At 43.3% G+C, this 18,153-nt stretch overlaps 1 protein-coding gene across 1 annotated transcript; it reads right to left on the reverse strand.

Moving 5' to 3' along the window:
• Window positions 1–1,182: 1,182 nt before the first annotated feature.
• Window positions 1,183–17,286, reverse strand: LOC149285169 (aspartate--tRNA ligase, cytoplasmic). The gene is made up of 13 exons (XM_089495699.1): window positions 17,267–17,286; window positions 11,292–11,394; window positions 10,689–10,769; window positions 10,184–10,243; window positions 6,731–6,842; window positions 6,394–6,528; window positions 5,791–5,938; window positions 3,823–3,969; window positions 3,252–3,294; window positions 3,038–3,118; window positions 2,637–2,748; window positions 1,682–1,753; window positions 1,183–1,318 (listed from the first exon to the last, which is right to left on the reverse strand). The coding sequence occupies exons 1-13, from the start codon at window positions 17,284–17,286 to the stop codon at window positions 1,227–1,229; spliced, it is 1,206 nt and encodes a 401-aa protein (XP_089351825.1). The 3' UTR covers window positions 1,183–1,226.
• Window positions 17,287–18,153: the final 867 nt, after the last annotated feature.

Consider the following 18,153-nt stretch of genomic DNA (forward strand, 5'->3'; position numbering starts at 1 on the left):
GCCTCGCTGATGGATGGCACTTCACGTCCCGGACGATCACCTTGTGCTGGGAGATAAGAGTTTAGACTTTCAGCAGTTTTTTTGGTGGCATTTGGATGGATATCTATAAACCAGAACGACCCCGCCGAGCAGCCAACCCATCAAAATAATAATAATAAAGAAACATTACCCGGCCTAATCGAGGTCTCTGCTGAATGGCGTCAACAAGGAGACTTTTACCGCATTGCCATAAAACAGTCAGCATGGGGACGATGCATGGAGACACAGGGTGAGGTGGCCAAGAGCCAAACTAGCATAACAACTTCACCCCCCCCCCCCAAACCTTACAAAAGGCTGTGATAACCAATTAGCTTCCACCACCAGGGGGCGGTAACATAAAACAAATAAAAGCAGTGATCATACGATTGGTTCTTACAGGAACAGCAATTAACCAACAGCTACTTTGTTATTAGTGCGAGATCATTAACGAAGAGAAATAATCACGCAGATCCTGGGAACCGGAAGTAAAAATGGCTGTAAACACCATACATATTTTAATCTGTAAGCACATTACACGGATCGATTTCATTCACTAAACTATAAAACATATTATTCGGAAAGACGGCAGCTTCTTCCAAGCATCTCTCTTTTGGAAATTTACTTCCAGCGCGTTAAACCATTTTTTGGCTCCGCGGGAAGCTGTGTTAATTATCTTATAATTCACTGATGTTCAGGGTTTTGCAGTCAGTCCGAGCGAGTACACGGGGGCTCTTTATTCAGAAACCCAAACGAAAACACCCCCACCCACGAAAAAGCCCAGAACCACCAACAAAAATCGCAGGCAAAGAAAGGGTTAAAGGCGTAAAAGCTCTTCCGGTGATTTCTACGTGAGGACGCCTATCAGCTCGATCATAAGACGTCACCGTAAGCGAGCAGCGCTTGTCTCGGTTTGTACCCAAATAATGACTCACGACTTATAATGTAACACTAGGTTTTATTCAATGTTTTTAAGACAAGCTGCCGGCCGTCACCGCCGCTATCTACGGTTCGTGTAGTTACCGCGTTATTATTGCGATTTATGGCAGGATTTATGGTTACAATGTTACGCTCCGAGCTTCTTTACCAAACATTAACGTTCTGTTAAAAACTATTGCACAGGGAGAGGTTATTTCCGTACAAAATATTACAGCAGATTCTGGGGTGACGGGCCGCTAGCGGGTGATTTCAGATCACAGCGAGAGGGTCGATTACGGGGTCAGTCTCTTGGGGTCTCTCGGGAACATGGAAGTCTGACGGATATTGTGCAGACCCAGGTACAGCATGGTGACGCGCTCCAGACCTGTAACAGAGACAAGAACATTGGGAACTGGTCAATAGGGCCACTCTGGCCATAGGGGTTTATTCACTGTGGCTAGGGTTCGCAGGAGGGCTGCAGTTTCACCTTACAGACTTCTATGTGCAGGGTCTGATGGGATTGGCCCTGACCAGCCTTTGTGAATAAATCCCTATATAGAAATGTATTTACCAATCTGCCAATAATCCAGCACTGAGAGCAGATTAATTTGCGGTAACAAAAACCTTCAGAATAACCGAATAGCAAATGAAAACAAGGCCAACGGTTGCATGCGCGTAAAAAAAAGGTATCTTCAATAATCTGCCGGGCCACCTATCCGAGGAGCGGTGATAGAAGGCAGATACTCACCGATACCGCCGCCAGCATGAGGAGGAGCTCCGAAACGGAAAGAGTCTATGTAAGCCTTGATTTTTTCCAGGTCTGGGGAAAAATGATGGAAATAAAAAAAAAAAAAAAGCGGATTCTGTCACTTATCCCAAACCCTATATGCTACAAGCTCTATATACTGATACTTATAGATGCACATAGAGTTCAAAAGTTTGGGGTCACTTATAAACACCCATGTTTTTGAAAGAAAAGCACATTTTGTCCTTAAAAATAACATTAAATGGATCAGAAATTCAGAGCAGACGGGGTTAATGTTGTAAATGACTATTGTAGCTGGAAACGGCTGATTTTTAATGGAATCTCTTCAGAGGCGTACAGAGGCCCTTTATCACTCCCATCACTCTGTATCACTCCCATCACTCCTGTGTTCCAATGGCCCTTTATCACTCCCATCACTCCTGTGCTCCAATGGCCCTTTATCACTCCCATCACTCCTGTGCTCCAATGGCACGTTGTGTTCGCTGATCCAAGTTTAAAAGGCTAATTGATGGTTAGAAAACCTTTTGCAATTATGTTACAGACAGAAATCTCCTTGTTTTCCATTAAATCAGCTCAGTGACCCCAAACTTTTGAACTGTAGAGTGTTTTTTAAAAACCAACCCTATGTGTATATTATGGGAGCAGCTACTGAATTTTGTGGGAGCTGCCCAATTATTCCTCCCCATTGCTGTATCTTGCCTGTTAAGTTTCTGATTGTTGTTGATTGGTTCAGCAGCCTTTATAAGGATGGCGGGGGGGAAAAGGGAACTTCAGGAAAAGACATTAATAAGAATTTTTACAATGCTATTGCCAGTTAGAAAGACAGAAAGCTGAATCGTGTGAGCTGCGAAGCCCCTCTATCGCCCTGATCTCTAAGATGCCCCAATTTGAAGTTACCCGTCTGCGAGGCGTACAATAACGCGCTTGTTTTGCTTACCGATTCCATGGTGCTGCGCTCTTTCCGTAAGCAGCTGCGCATCGTGAACTCTCTGAGCTCCGGACAAGATTTCCTCCCCTCTCATAAACATGTCATAGGAGTTGGAGTATTTCTAAACGGAAACGCCGCATTTTACATTCTGACGCTTATAAAAGTGAGCACGGCTGTTCCTTTAAACAAAGCATAACTAATAGAAGGTGGTAGATACTTGGACGTAGAGTCCCAGCAGAAGTGGTAGGATTTAACACAGTAAAGGGATTTAAAAATGCATGGGATAGGCATTTATAAGAAAAGGCCAATGACTGGTTATAATTTGAGTCTTTACAGCAGGGAAAAGGGGCGACTAGGTGGGTCCAATTCTGCTGGCGAATTCTGTGTTTTATACAATATACCGTACTCACCGGGTTTTGAGGATCCGGCATTGTATAGAAGGGTCTCACGGCCAGAGGGTACTTATCGAGGATGTAGAAATCTGTATCGTACTGAGAAGACAGCAGAAAACAACGTGTCACATACAGTATAAAAATAAATACATCTCAGATTAATGTAATGAATGGCTCCTTCTTCGCTGCCGCGCAGCTTTATGCTCCTTCATTCATGCACTTCGAAATTTACCTTCTCTTTGACCAGACGCCCCAGAAGTTTCTCATTAGGAGTGCTGGAAAAAAAAATGCAAAGGGCAGGAGAAGTCAGCTTAAAAGGATCTTACTGAGTATCTTATCGTAAAATGAAACATTTAAAAGGTTTCCCTGCAAGAAGAGCAGAACTGACCCTGCGTGATCAATAGTTAATGTGGAAATATTTCTAGAAGTGCTAGCTCCAGAAATATCTAGCTCACCCCTTCATCGAGGTAGGACCTTCATAACGCATCGAGAGCGAGTCTGTTCCTAGAGATAAAATCAAGTGCAGTAATCTTGGTTCCTACGCAGACTATACTGGTTCGTGTAACATCTGATGTCCATTACTCCATCGTATACAGTTTATCCATCCCTAGTGGTGACCATTGGTGACTTAGCACGGCCTGCAATCACCTCGCCTTTAGGTTATCTTTCAAAAAGCTGTCTAGATGGACCGAGACATCTACTGATCTAGACTGGTCCGGGGTGAAAAGAGCTGCTATATACACCAGAGACATATTAAACCCCAATGTGGCAGAGAGATATAATGATTAACGAGGGTGAAGAACCTAAGGTCTTCTTCATCGCCCATCTCCACGCCAGCTTCCCGTAGCATCGCCACTCCTTCCGTGTACTCCAGCCGCAGCGTGGGCTCCAGGAATTTGAACGGTTCGCTGGGGAACTGCTTGCCCACCGTCTGAATTTCCGTCTGGAACCTGGAGCGAAGCAAAAAAGAGAAAAGAAAAAAAAAAGAGTCAACATTTTACTTTTCGGAAAAACTGCTGATACGTCAACTCTGAGTAAAGATGCTGACTCGCAAAACTACCGAGCTGACTTTGTAGCGGAAGAACCATATCAGTAAATTATTTTGCAATGTATCTAACCGGTGTCTTAGCCCCGCGCTAAATATACCTGCTGGCAAAACCGGACATTATCTTATCAGGAAACATCAAACAGAAAGATGTGGGGATCCTGACACTTCACAAGGACCACGCGATACTTTATTACAAAATATAAATCCACGTATTAAATCAACGGAACGTCACGGGTGTAACAACGAGAAGCCAGGTTCTGATGAAGAAACGTGTGTTCCGAGGCTCCTCTAGCATCAGGCTGGATCATGACGAGGCCGCTCTAAACTTAATTAATTTTTATGAATCTTCCCGATCAGCCCAAACCGGACCAAGTTCTAAAGACTAATTTCTCTTCCCCAGTGTATTGTCCCCAAATATTGTATTTGCTCGGTTATGAGATGAACCCCCCAAACTTTAGATCTTAATGAAAGAAAGAAAAAAAAAAAAAAACCCTGAATATAAGATGACCCTATTAGAAAAAAAATCAAAACCACTGTGGCTTCTCCGCCAACCGCTTCCGTGTCTTTGTCTCCATTTTCACAGCCCTGCTTCTTCTTCTTTTGCTTCTTTTTGTCCTTCTGTCCTCTTTTTCCACGTTATCAGCTCCGGTATCCCGGTACTTCCACCAAAGGGCGGGGACTCTGTGCATACCCTCTCCCCCAATTAAAGAAAAGGGGCTGTCCTGGGGTGTGTGCCGAGGCTCCGCCCTTTTGCGGAAGTACTCCAAGTGTTTCTGGACGTCTCTTTCTCCGTGAATCCGTGCGGCAGTACTTTGTCCTCTTGGAGTACTTCTACGCGGCACACTACACGGGAACAGCCTCTCCCTGATTCATCCAATCGGGGACAGGGAATGGGCAGAGGCTCCGCCCTTTTGCTGAAGTACCTGGATGACGGAGCGGATAGCGGGGAGAATCGGATGCAGAAAGAAGACAGAATAACAAAAGGAGGCGAGATAAGATGACCATATATTAGACAGTTTTTTTTTTAACAGTTTGCATTATGTTTCTTTCATTTAACGAGCTATTATATTTACTGAAATTCAGATTTTTTTTGTGGATAAGCTAAAACTTAGCCAACAATGCATGCGTGTGATCAGTAGAGGGCGCTGCTGTATTATATTAAAAGTGGCTGGAGATGGCAACGGAGATTTTAAAAACTTTTAAACCTCTCAGAAGTTTGGGTTCATGAAAGGGACAGAACTGTGCAAAATGCAATCATTTTCCACTGCCTTATAATGATCTTTGTGATGTTTATGGCAACTAGTATTTTTTGAGTCAGAAATATCTTTAAAAAAAAAAAATATACAAATTAACTACAATCTACCTTTATTAAAAAAAAGGTCCATATTAGGTTATATACGAGAGAACCGAAGGAATAGAACAATTAACACTGAATACAGAGCATCTTTCACTCCGATCCCAAGAGCATGCAGTTAATATGTTGTCACACCAGCGATAATTGGAATTCAGTTTTTTAAAAGGTGATAACGTTATTTTATCTGCACTTACAGAAGGTCTCAGGAGTAACAAAACTATTTGAGAGAGAGAGAGAGAGAGAGAGAGAGAGAGAGAGAGAGAGAGGGGCGAGATACGGGAACTCCAGTAACCGTATGGTTTTAACGAATCATGTTGTGTGCCTATACATTAACGACTGCCCCAGCCAGTGCAAAAAACCCATCCTTACCTATCCTGAAGGCCTTTGAATATCTGAACCATGGTGTCTGCGATCTCATCCACCACCTCGTGGTAGTGGTAATTGAACGCCATCTCAATATCCAGGCCGACGAACTCGGTCAGATGCCGGTGGGTGTTGGAGTCTTCAGCTCGGAACACTAATAAAAAGAAACAAGGTGCTAAAGATCTCACGGCCATCTAACAGGAGCAACACTCGCCCCACCTTCCGATACCGGAGCACAACATTACCCCAAATATTGCTGACTGGGGTTTATATACTGTAGCCTGCAACTGTCAATGAATAAATTAGCACTTATGTCTACATGGCGTACCTTTATCTGGTCAAGTTAACATTTTGCTTCACTTTGTGTGCACGCAAAATGCTATTTTCTATTTTTTGGGCAATAATTCTAATTAACAAAAGGTATTGATTTGTCCCCATAGGGTCGTCTTCTATTCCGGCATTTTCTTATTTCTTTTAATGAGATCCAACGTTTTGGTGGTCCTCTTATAATCGAGTAAATACGGTATATCGCTCTACAAAGACTTCGCCATTGTGATGTTGGCCGTCCCGCTCATGATACGGAGTTACCGATAGACACGTATTCCTTACCTGGCCCGATGCAGAAAACCTTTTCGAAGTCGGCACAGATGCACATCTGCTTATACAGCTGCGGGGACTGCGCCAGATACGCGCTGCTTTTAAAGTACGAAACGGTGAACACGTTGGCGCCTCCTTCGCTGGCGGCTGCGGACCCGAAAGACATACATCAATCATTTATAGTCAAGTGTTCTAGAAGCTCTGCGACCGCTCGGGCTCATCTTTGACGCAGGAGCCTCAAGTAGAGAAAAGATACGGAAGCCAGCAGAATTTATCACTGATATGAAATGAGGTTACGGCCAACAACGTAATGCAATTTAAGGGCCTGCGTAACGGGAAAGGACCCTACCTGAAATTATTTTGGGGGTCTGAATCTCCACAAAACCTTTTTTTGCAAGAGTTTCTCGGAAAAGCTGACAGATTCCCGACTGGAGGCCGAACACGGCTTGGCTGGTAGACGTCTGCGGGGGAAAAACAAGGGGATTAAATGTCTGAAACTCAAAGAGAGAAGTAATCTCTCCCCGTCATAAAGTTGCTCCTGTGTTCCAATGGCCCTTTATCACTCCCATCACTCCTGTGTTCCAATGGCCCTTTGTCACTCCCATCACTCCTGTGTTCCAATGGCCCTTTATCACTCCCATCACTCCTGTGTTCCAATGGCCCTTTATCACTCCCATCACTCCTGTGTTCCAATGGCCCTTTATCACTCCCATCACTCCTGTGTTCCAATGGCACGTTGTGTTAGTTGATCCAAGTTTAAGTTTAAAAGGCTAATCGATCATTAGAAACCCTTTTGCAATTATAGTTACAGCCAGAATTTTCCATGAAAGAGTGACCCCAAACTTTTGAACTGTCAAGTATGTCAATGGCAGTAGCTGCTTCACTATAGGTTCTTGATGGACCCCGATTGCCGAGTTAAGAAACTAAACCCAGCGCACACCTGGCATACCAATGACGTACGCAACTGCGAGTGAAGCAAACGCCATACGATGCTCCTAATGAAACTCAAACAAACACTTTACGTCCGCCGATATCACCGGCATTAATGTCACATAAATATTCTCGGTTTCTATAAACCAGGCATGTTCGAGAAACGTGTTTTGAGTACTGAAAGCTCTTAATATTCAAACGTTATTCTGTAACACCGGTGTGACTTCAAACTAAAACTACAAACCCCCCCCCCAGAGATGTGGCTAACTGGCTAATACGTTAATTAAACTAGGAAGTTACTCTCCACCTCCACTTGCAGCATAGTCCTTGGATTTCGTTCCATGTATTAATCTCTCTGAGCGGGGCGTTAACAGCTCCGTAAACTTTATTGAATGATTACAGTTAGTAAACTTTTCATAACAACAAAATTTGCCAACTTTGTTAATTCGTACGAATGTCTGAAAACGAGGAGGAACCCTCAATGAAAATAAAAAATGAAAATACAGAACATTAGAGAGTTTGAGAATTGAAGAAGACCCCGAATTACATCCGAACCGAAAGGGCAGGAAACAAAATTCGTTTTCCGAATAGGAACGGACAATCGGCCCGAATCGTTTTTGATCGCCGTCTAACAGTAAAAGGCAAGAAGAATCTGAAATAAACTCAAAAAGAAACAACTATGGGTTAGCTGGTGGCACTGTGTCTTTAAACAGCATTATTCTTTAAGCAATCTGTAGGAGACATTTGTTTACTATGTGATCAGACAGTCATGCAGGCGGTCTCACCTCCTGCCTTAAAATGCGTCAGAGAACATACTAACTTCCTCCTTTCCCCCCCCCATCTGGTGTTTTAATGGTGACTGGGGTTTCTAACCACAAATTAATCAACTTTTATCTCATCAAAACAACTGATGTAAGCGGCCGATCTCAGAGAAGTACAGAACGCCAAAACAAAAACCAGATATTTTTAGATGTTCTAGAACGCTCAGATAACGACGGCCAACAGATACGGGCAGAAAAAATACATTGTAGTCATAAAAATACACAAAGTGTAAAACTAGCAAATCCGAGCGCGGTAAGAAGAACTCATCGTATGGTCAGATCGGTTAGTTGTGGTTCACCAGATGAAGCCGCTTTCCATAAACCCGACCATCAAGAGGGTCGTTAAAAAAGAAATACCACAACATGGGGCAAATTTAAGCAGATCATATGTTACATTTATCACTGTCCTAGTACATTTCATTTTTAATATCTTATTTATATAGCGGCAATCATCTACGCAGCACTTCTTACAGTCCAGACATCCCAAAGGGAGGCTGACAAAACTGGAACTGACGGACTAAGACATTTTGGAAAGGGGGCCTTGGCTGGGGAGCTTACAATCTTTATGTTACAGCTCTATACATTAATAAATGTAACTGTGTTAAAATAATAATAATAATAATAAAAAAAATTATATATATATACATATGTATATATATTAAAAGCGATTTTATGTGTATACCAAATGTATCAACCTCCTGTTTTCAGCATCTTCATTATCTTATCTCAGTAGAAAATTATCATTAAGCCATTATTGTGGCTTTCTCTTCGTTAAAATAGATTTGTACATATAAAATAAAATATTTTCAGGGTTCTAGTGCTCGTCTGTCATCCCTTTGCGAGTGTATCCAGCCAACGTCTGTCTTGGATACACAAAGCACTTTGGGATCTCCGTTTGACCTCCGCGTACAATAAGAGGAAGCGGGGTCTGCGCTTGTTTGTTACCTGACCAACGTGAACGGCGGAAATAACCGAGGGGACGCTTTCTATTTGCACGCGGAGCACTCGAGATGCTTCTTGCATATTCTAAATACCAGCTACAGACGAGACCCAGAGACATTCATACACTTGAGCTTCCTTGGTTCACACTGATGTTAGGAGCTGTGAAAACGTACGCTGGGGAAGCGAGCCTCTTGGCAGATGTTGAATGCACCGGAGCATAACAATGCTTCAAAGGAACTTGCGTTCAGGAAAAATATACATTTATTTTTTAGCACGTGCAAATAATAGCGGGCCTTTCTTCCTGTTTACTTAGATACCTGCAAGTGTTCTCACAGTTGTGGGATCAAATCATTGTCCATTCTTCAAAGACGTGCAAAAATCTATTATTGTTTCCATTTTTTTTTTAATAATTTATCTAAATATAAGCATTAAGGTGAAAGAACAATATGATTTCCTTTCCCTTGGTTTTAACTCTTTACAGATGAGGATGATAAGTTTTGGTTTCTTTAACACTTGATCTCACGTGCTTTGCCAATAAAGTTGGTTGATTCTCCATCCCCTTTCCTCTCTAAAGGGGTATATACATTAGTAAATTGGAGCTGGGAGGGGGCGGAGCAGGGTCAACCATGCCTGGGGCGTGGCCTGCTTCAGGCTGGCGGGAGAAGCATGCAGAGTTACTGGAAAGTGGGTGAGACTAAGATGAGTGGGTGGGGCCAAACATCAACCTCACCCATCTACCTGCCCCAGAGGCATTGCAATAATCTGCTACAAAGGAGCCTCCGGGGCAGACAGTTCCCAAGTATGTCCATAAAGAAGATGAAAGTGACTTAAAGGATAAAATTAGAATTTAGTCTGTGGAACCATTAGAGAGTTTGCCCTACTGATGGGTATTTAAAAGAATAATGCTACCTCTGTACAGGTGCAACGCCGATTCCCTGCTAACCTGAAATAAAATCTCGCAGCGGACCAAGAAAGCGTTCCGAAGCCGGCTGCTATTAAATAATGCCTCGACTTTTAAAAAAAAAATTTTTTGCACCTGGACGTTCCCGTCTGCCGGCCGTCAAAAACGACACAGGAAGCTTGGATTTTGCGCGGAGCGAGATTCTTACCCGTAAATCAATGACTCTATTGTCCAGCCGTGTATCCTGGTTAACAGTTGCCCTTCCATCCTGATAATGTAAAAAAAAAAACAATACACAATCACAAAAGACCCCACAAAACCACCAAATAAACATCACGGACATGGTTTTAACTGAATGTTAACGTTTGAGGTCTGACATTAACTCTTCAAGTGAAATGCACCTGTCATCCAAAGACAACGTGGGTACATTGTATAGCGCCAAATTTTTGGTCTATACACTGTTTCAGCCCAAGCCATAGGAAGTATATAGGGACAGTCCCTTTAATTTATCCAGGTATATAGGACAACCTGTGTAGAGTTTATCAAACTCCCTTTTCAAAGCCATCAGCACATATCTCCAAAGTATCCCTCTTCAGTAGGGACAGTCCCAGCATGGCACCCCAAAGTAATGCATTTAGCATTTAGCAGACAATTTAAAGCACATTTCTGTAACCAGGGCGGATGGGAACCGTTTAGGTTAACAATATTCACACCTCTTCTCCTTCGGTTTCGGGCCGCATGGCGTCCTCCAGCTGCAGCGGGAGACGAGGCTCAGCCGCACTGATCACATAGATCTGAAAGAAAGACGGGACAGGAATAGATGTGTCGGAAACAGACTGTCATCGTCAACAGATGTCTGCGGAGGCAACTAACTGAAAACGCGTCACAGAGAGCAGCGCTGCGAGGCATAGAGGACCAGCGTCTTTAAATCGCTATGTTTTCACAAACTAAGATACGGAATTAGCTTCTTTAGATTTTGTATTTAGAAAAACATGAAATAAAAATTGGCAAGACTTCTTGGAGGGCAATTGAAGAGAACCTCCAGCTCTCCTGACTCCAGAGGGACTTGGTGGGGAATCCTTTGCTGTTGGGCATTTACAAGCCAACCATGACGGCGGCTTCTACCGACAATCCTCTTGCGTCTCCCGTTAGAGTTCTTTACCACTACAGAACTTTTGAACGTAGGGATAAGTCGGCTGTACTGGGCTCTCTTGTTTTCCCTTCCATATTGACTACAAACTCACGGGAGGCTACAGTGAGTTCACACTCAGCCCGATAAGCTGCGTTGTGTGCCAAGGTCCGCAGGGCGCTCTCACCCTCTCAATGTGCAGCTCCACGTCTTGCTGGGTACAGCTCTCGATCTTCTGATCCACCTTGCGTACAATGCCTTCCACATCGACAATGCTTTCCTTGGTGATGCTGTCGGAACAAAAAAAAAAAAAGCGGAACATTAATAATTGAACATTTATTAAAAGGAATACATCTGCTTCGCGTTCCACATACAGGACGGTGTCAAGGTCTAGGTCCTAAAAAAATATTAAAATAAATAAAAATCCTGATTAGTAACATTACATTACTTTTTTTTTCTTCCCAATTAACCACAGTAATAATGTTACTTAATGCAGACAGAGCACGGGGTTCTGTTAACTGGAAGTATGGGGCAGGTGGATCTGCAAGACGGGTGAGAAGCAACGAGCCACAGACTGAATTATTTGTGAATACGGAAGACACCTGGAATTAAAGCTCCACTGGCGGATCTACAGGGCCGCTAGATTGTAAGCTCTTTTACGACGGGCCCTCCTTAACTTTTGTAAGTCCACATTGTTATGCGATCCACTGCTTATGACCTGTTAACCCATTGTACAGTGCTATGGAATATGATGGTGCTATATAAATTAGTAATAATCGCTGAGAAACAGTGTTCTGATGGGTTATCCGTTGGGGCGCTATCTGAAAATCACTGTTTATGGAATGCGGTTCTCCCTCACATTTCCCTTTAGTCTCCCGGACATGACCTCTTGTTCTAAAAATCCTCTCTCTGAAATCTGTTTGCAGTCGCTGGAGTACCTTAAATGCCCCCAGACCGAGGATTTAAATGTCCCTGTTTGGATGGTTATTTGGAGCAGAAGTCACCTCTCTTGGGAGAGGCAAGGAACATGGTATTTCTGTACCCCCGCATCCCACCCTAATTCTCTTCCCATAACGTGCTGTAATATATGTTTTTAACATAATCAGATTATGATCTAAGGCACAAAGCAAAGACACGCTGGGATGCCTGGCAACTTCCCGGAGATGCTGGCCACAGGGCTCAGTCTCCATGCCGGAGCCAGGGATGGGTGGAGGGTTGGTTTAATACCCCTCCTGCCCCAGGTGAGATCAAACGTCTGCCCCGAAAACCAGCTTTCACGCGCCTCCGGGGCAGATCCAGAGTTACCCCCCAGGTATGCACAGTGATGTTCCGTTGTAAAAGATCCCGGCGATCGCGTCTGAAGAAGGAACGTCTGACTACTGAGGTTCCTAACGCCTGATTATCTCACATCTTCAATATGTTGGCCGGCTACAGGCCGATACAGACGGCTCACCAGACTATCTCATTTCAAGCGTCATTTGGAGATCTGGGGAATCCCTTTACAAAAGGTGGCTTGCCAAGGCAAGGGTGCAGTAACCTACATGGTGCCCACAGCCCTTATGATGTATAGAAAGGGTTAACCTGATCCTTCAGCACAAACAATAGTGTCAGATAATGACATAAAGGTGAAAGCGATAAGGATATTTCACAAGCAAAACGAGAAGTACGCGCTGCCTTTGTTGTTCAATGGCGATTTCTCCATGTCGTTTGACACAACACCCGTCTAATCGGACGTGACAGACAGGACTGCGGTGGGCTCGGATCCATGAGAAAGTGAACGGACAGATAAAGGATTTAAAGGGAACCCCAACTGCTTTCCCTCCAAACCTTCCTATACCATCATAACTCATTTAACACCAGAGCGGAAGCTTCTGCGCAACGAGACAGCAAGTAACATTTACACTCAGCATAACAAAACGCGAGGATCGTACAGAGACAACTGAAATAAAATATAAGAACATAAGAAGCATTCAGCCCAGGAGCCGTATGCCTGTCCCATGCATGTTTAACTTCCCTCACCACCTCCGCTGGGCGGCTGTTCTACCCATCTGCCACCCCCTCAAGTAAAACTTCCCTACATTCCATCTAAGCCTCTCTAGTTTTAGATTATGGCCTCTTGTTCTAACATTTCTCCTTCTTTGAAACAAACCTCCCTTTTTTCAATCCCTTTATGTACTTGAATGTTTCTATCCCACCTCCCTCATTTATCATTTTCATTTACCAGCCTCCTCTGATCTCCCTCCAGCTTTTTATTTTAATCCATACAGCATGAAAATGTCTACATCTTTGTATGTACATCTGTGTCTTTCTTTCTTTAATGTGATTTTTGTGGCGTGAGTTAAGTGATTCTAACAAAAATGTAAAAAGCAGGCTTATCGCCATAGCAACCCACAGAATGGTTTGTTTCCTGTAACATATATAACACTTTTCAAGCCCCATTGATTATTATAGTGGGTTTATATAGTTCCTTAAGCTCCTTAAAGCAGCAAAATATTCTGCAAAGATTCTTTATTCTTACCCAGAATTCCAAGTAGGTTTAAAAGGCTGCAGCTCGAGTAAAGCCTCCCGTTCCACTAACGCTACGAGACATTGCTGCATGTTCTGTGTTCTAAAATGTGATGGTTTTGCAATTTTTTTAAATTAAATTAGAATTTTTTTTTTTTAAATGCATTTTTCTTTGCTAGTGTGCAAGTATTTAAAACGCTATATTTTTTACATTCCAGATCTCTCCATCTCCCGGCCAAACCCAAGAACGGGGGCAGCAAAATAGCCTCGGAGCCAACGAGCAATGAAAACAAACACCGAAGATGTGTATCAGAGAAGACGCGAGAGGTCGGGCCCCGCAGACCTACGCGGTGCGTTCTGATCTGAGACCACCGGAATAACGAAAGGTTATAAAAGTAAAAGTTACTAATTGCCGTTTCCGCTGCAGGAAATAGGCAGTGACCGGCAGGGTAGCCTAAAACTTTATATTGCTATACAGAAGTATATACTGTATCGCAGTACACTTATTTACATTTACACTGGGTTTGGAAAGATGCACCTTGTTAACCCTTTGGATACTCAAAGGGACCCAACTTTGCATTCATAACAAACGTAAAAAGAAAAAAATCCTTTTTGAAAATGTAAAAAAAATAAACTTAAAAGTTTGTTACTTTTTCATTTACTGATTACGTGGTCAAACAAATGATTTGATGGAATAAGGTTTTGGTGGAACACAGGCCATAATATAACGGTCTCCCGATTCATCTTTTGATATCTTGCTAAGCTGTTATTTTCTTTTATTTAAGAATTCCCTCGGCGCTTCATACAGTCCCTCCATTCAAAGGGTCCGACAAAACTAGCACTGACCAAAAGTTCTTTAATGGGCATTCTCCTTTGGTGAGACGGCCTCCCTTCAAAGCCCGCTTGTGGCATTATATGCACGTATCACACTCGGAAAGTTAGGTACTTTTAAACGTATGTGTTTTACGCTGTATGAGTAACCGGGGTGAAGACTTTCCGCGGTTACAATTCGGCTGTTTTGAGCATGCGGTTTAAGGAACTCTTGTGACATTATGATAATTGTTGTTCTCGCTTGTCTTCACAAACCTGCCGCTGTTACCGTCACCGATCACGGCGTCAATTTCACTTTCAACTTTTTACTCGTCATTGCAGAGGATAAAAAGGGAAATCTGCGCAAAGCTATTATTTAAAAACGCAAAATGTGGGGCATTGCTGGTTGAAAGCAACGTGGCAAGGAAGAAATCCCCCTCCCCCCCCCCCGTGACTCAGTCTGTGATAGAATCAGCCCAAAAACGCCCCTGAAATTCAGGCTTCTGGGAAATTGCTGCAAACCGACGAAAAGCCGACAATGACATTAAGGTGTTTTAAACGAGAGCATTATTCTACATAACTGTGACTACACTGATTTTAGACAAAAACAGAAAAAAAACAATCCCAAAACAGACAAGGAAAAACAAACACGTCACAAGTCTAAGTGTGGTGGGGGGGGGGGGGGGTGAAAAGCTTTGTCTTAAATTAGAGGAAACATCTTGACCTATACGACTCAAAGGAGATCTCGGCAGCGTTTCCAAACAAAAAAAAAAAGTTTGAAAACCTTCTATTTGGACCCAGCTGGACTTTAACTTGTTGCACGCCGACAGTACCGAGCATAATCATAAATAAATAAAACATTTAATATCTAATTATATAATAGATTGTAAGCTCTTTTGAGCAGGGCCCTCCTCACCTGTTTCTGTATGTCATCTTATGTTACATACTAATTTTTATGTCCTGTCTACTCTTTGTACAGCGCTGTGGAATCCGATGGCGCTATATAAATTAAATAATAGAATCAATAGGGTTTCATTCAATCTACAAATACACAAGTCCTTCGTCATTAAGATGGTGTGGCCCTAAACGAGTCATTTAAACTGATCTTTTGAAAACATTTTGGACCATCAAGCAGGGCTTCTAATTATAATTCATGACCACTTGAATGGGACTTGTTTGATGATACATTTGTTATTGTGACGTAGCTATCAATGTTCTTCGGGATATATTGAAGATCAACATAGTCCAGGGCTTGACAGACCCCAGAACGTTATATACCTGCCTTTCCTGCACCAAAACTGAACACAGCCACTGGATTTCTACAGAATTCAACCTCGCTCCATGAAGCTACAGCCAAGCTGCAGCATCCCAAAGGGCTGCCGGACTACAATTCCCAAGATGCTGCTCAACAGCTGGGCGCGCTGGGCACCCCGGTACTACAAGATGCTTTAGGGAAGCCTCACTTACTAAAAATATATAAGAAGTGACTCATCCTAAATCTCACATTTCGTGCCGTTCTAAAGATAGAATGTCCCTGAGCTTCAAGAGACTAAACATCTATTAGTGTCTCTTCCTCATCTCATCTCCTAGCTGTAGAATAACAGCCTACAGAGGAAAACTATCAGGAAATGTAACATATAGAATCATTGTTACGGATGGAGAGAATAATAACAATATCGCTTATTGTGTAGAACACCCCAGGTATATTGCAGAATGTAGAATAAATGTAGCTATGGTGACAACTTAAACATATCTTCTGTCCAAGCCGATATGCGTGCTTATAAAATGTATTATTTCATAGCAGCAATGCATATTTACTAAGAGATCGACGGCTAAGCTGCTTTGAAACAAGAGTCTCTGTCCAAATGATAACTTGCATCAAAGAGAAATGGTGGACATGGAGAGAATACTGGGATATTCGTTTGGCTTGGCTGGCACGCTTTTGTGTTAATAGCACAGAAGGGTTCAAGGGGTGCTGTTCACCCCAAAACATGATGCAAAGGGGTGACGGTATTGGATGTGCCTTATTACCAGTCATTTAAAATCATTAAAGGAACACCCCCACCATAGAAGAATTAATACTAAATACTCTGTGAAGCCGCCAATCAGTGGCAGGAAAGCACTCCTATTAATATCAATGGGAGCGCTTTCTGAACGGACCCCCACCTGCTGCATTCGCTTAGCCACCAATGGGACGGACTGGGGGCGAGTATACACCGGAACGGAGCAGAACACATCTACTGCACAGCTAGGGGTGGTGAAAGTGGCAAATCCATATGGGGGGATTCATAATTTGCGAAATGGATAGCACAAAGACTTAAAGGGACTTCTATCATTTGACTCCTGGAGTGTCCCTTTAACCCGGCTGGTTTTCCCTCCTCTGACGCAGCTCTTCAGGCTTTACGGTTTCTCTGGTGCCCATCGAGAAGCCCCCCGACACGTTCTGCGCATGCTAAACTTACAAAATATTTAGAGGTTGCAGGGAACGGATAAAACAGGGCAGATTTCCATACGCACAAAGCCCTTGAGCCCCCCAAATCTGCCAGGGACCCCAGGCCTTTTGTCCTGCAGTTGAAAGCAGTGCGACCGGTTGCCGGAGAGCCCGTCGCTTCAATGCGTCCCAATGAATTTCCAGGCCTGGCCTCCGCTTTTTTAATCTTTTGTGAACCCCGATGCGTTCAGGGCGATTGCAAAGTGACATTTTTAAACAAGGGGTTTTTTTTTTCTTTCCCCCTTCTTCTTAAATAAACGGAGCATTGAGGAGAATGTGTGAAAGCGGCCCCAGCCCCTGCAGACTGGGTTCCCACCATTGTTTACTCTGACAACAGGATATAATTGCTTACTTACTTGGCAGCGAACTTAACCATCTGTTTGCTTGCGCGGTCTCCCACAGCCACGAGCGCCTGGACGTTAAACTGCTGCTGACGCAGGACTAGAAAACACTGCTTTCCTGAATGCGGAGGAAACAAAGTGCAGGTGCATTATACACTTGTGCAGCCTGGCGTGCTGTGTCGCTGATTATTTTATGGCTGCTTGTACTAACAAACAAAAACAAGAGCCGTAAATAACGCGGGTTTAACCGGCACTGACGGAGCGGCTGTGTGCGCTCGGCCGCAGAGCATTAAACTGGGAACACAATGGGCGATATACTCCATTACATTCACATTAAGGTCAACGTTGTGTGGTTAACCTTTATGAGGCTGGTGGATCAGCCAAGCGCTTTATACAAATCAGAAGCAATAACCCAATAAGCGTTACGTTTTAGAACCGTCCCCGACACCTGGAGAGGCCGTTAGAACATTTTGATGGGGGGGGGGGGGGTGTCTTAGAACGTGCACATCGTTCATATTCAAATCAGGGTCATAAACGTTATGATAAATCAATAAAAGCATCCAATTTGGAAAGAACGAACCTCTTCTAGTGCCGCGCGACTCCTGGCGGACTCCGAAACGAGTTCTGGTGATTATTACTGGGCCAGGTTTGGGTCAATAAAGCTACAGGATATTTGTTAAAAAGGCTTTAGGTGGAACGCCAATGTTAACCTTTTCAGTGCCAGAGGGGTCATTCATACAGTGTGCATACCTTCTTGTAAACACTTTCCCCTATTCTTTCCCCATATCCCAAACAATAGAGGTTTTGCCATATATATATATATATATATATATATATATATATATTACATTTTTCCATTAATAGTGGCAAGATCTGCAGAGATGTTTGTTGCTTGTGTTTAG

The sequence above is a fragment of the Sceloporus occidentalis genome, unplaced genomic scaffold (assembly GCF_023333645.1).
Source record: "Sceloporus occidentalis isolate IW3139 unplaced genomic scaffold, rSceOcc1.0.p SCAF_83, whole genome shotgun sequence".
NCBI lineage: Eukaryota > Metazoa > Chordata > Lepidosauria > Squamata > Phrynosomatidae > Sceloporus > Sceloporus occidentalis.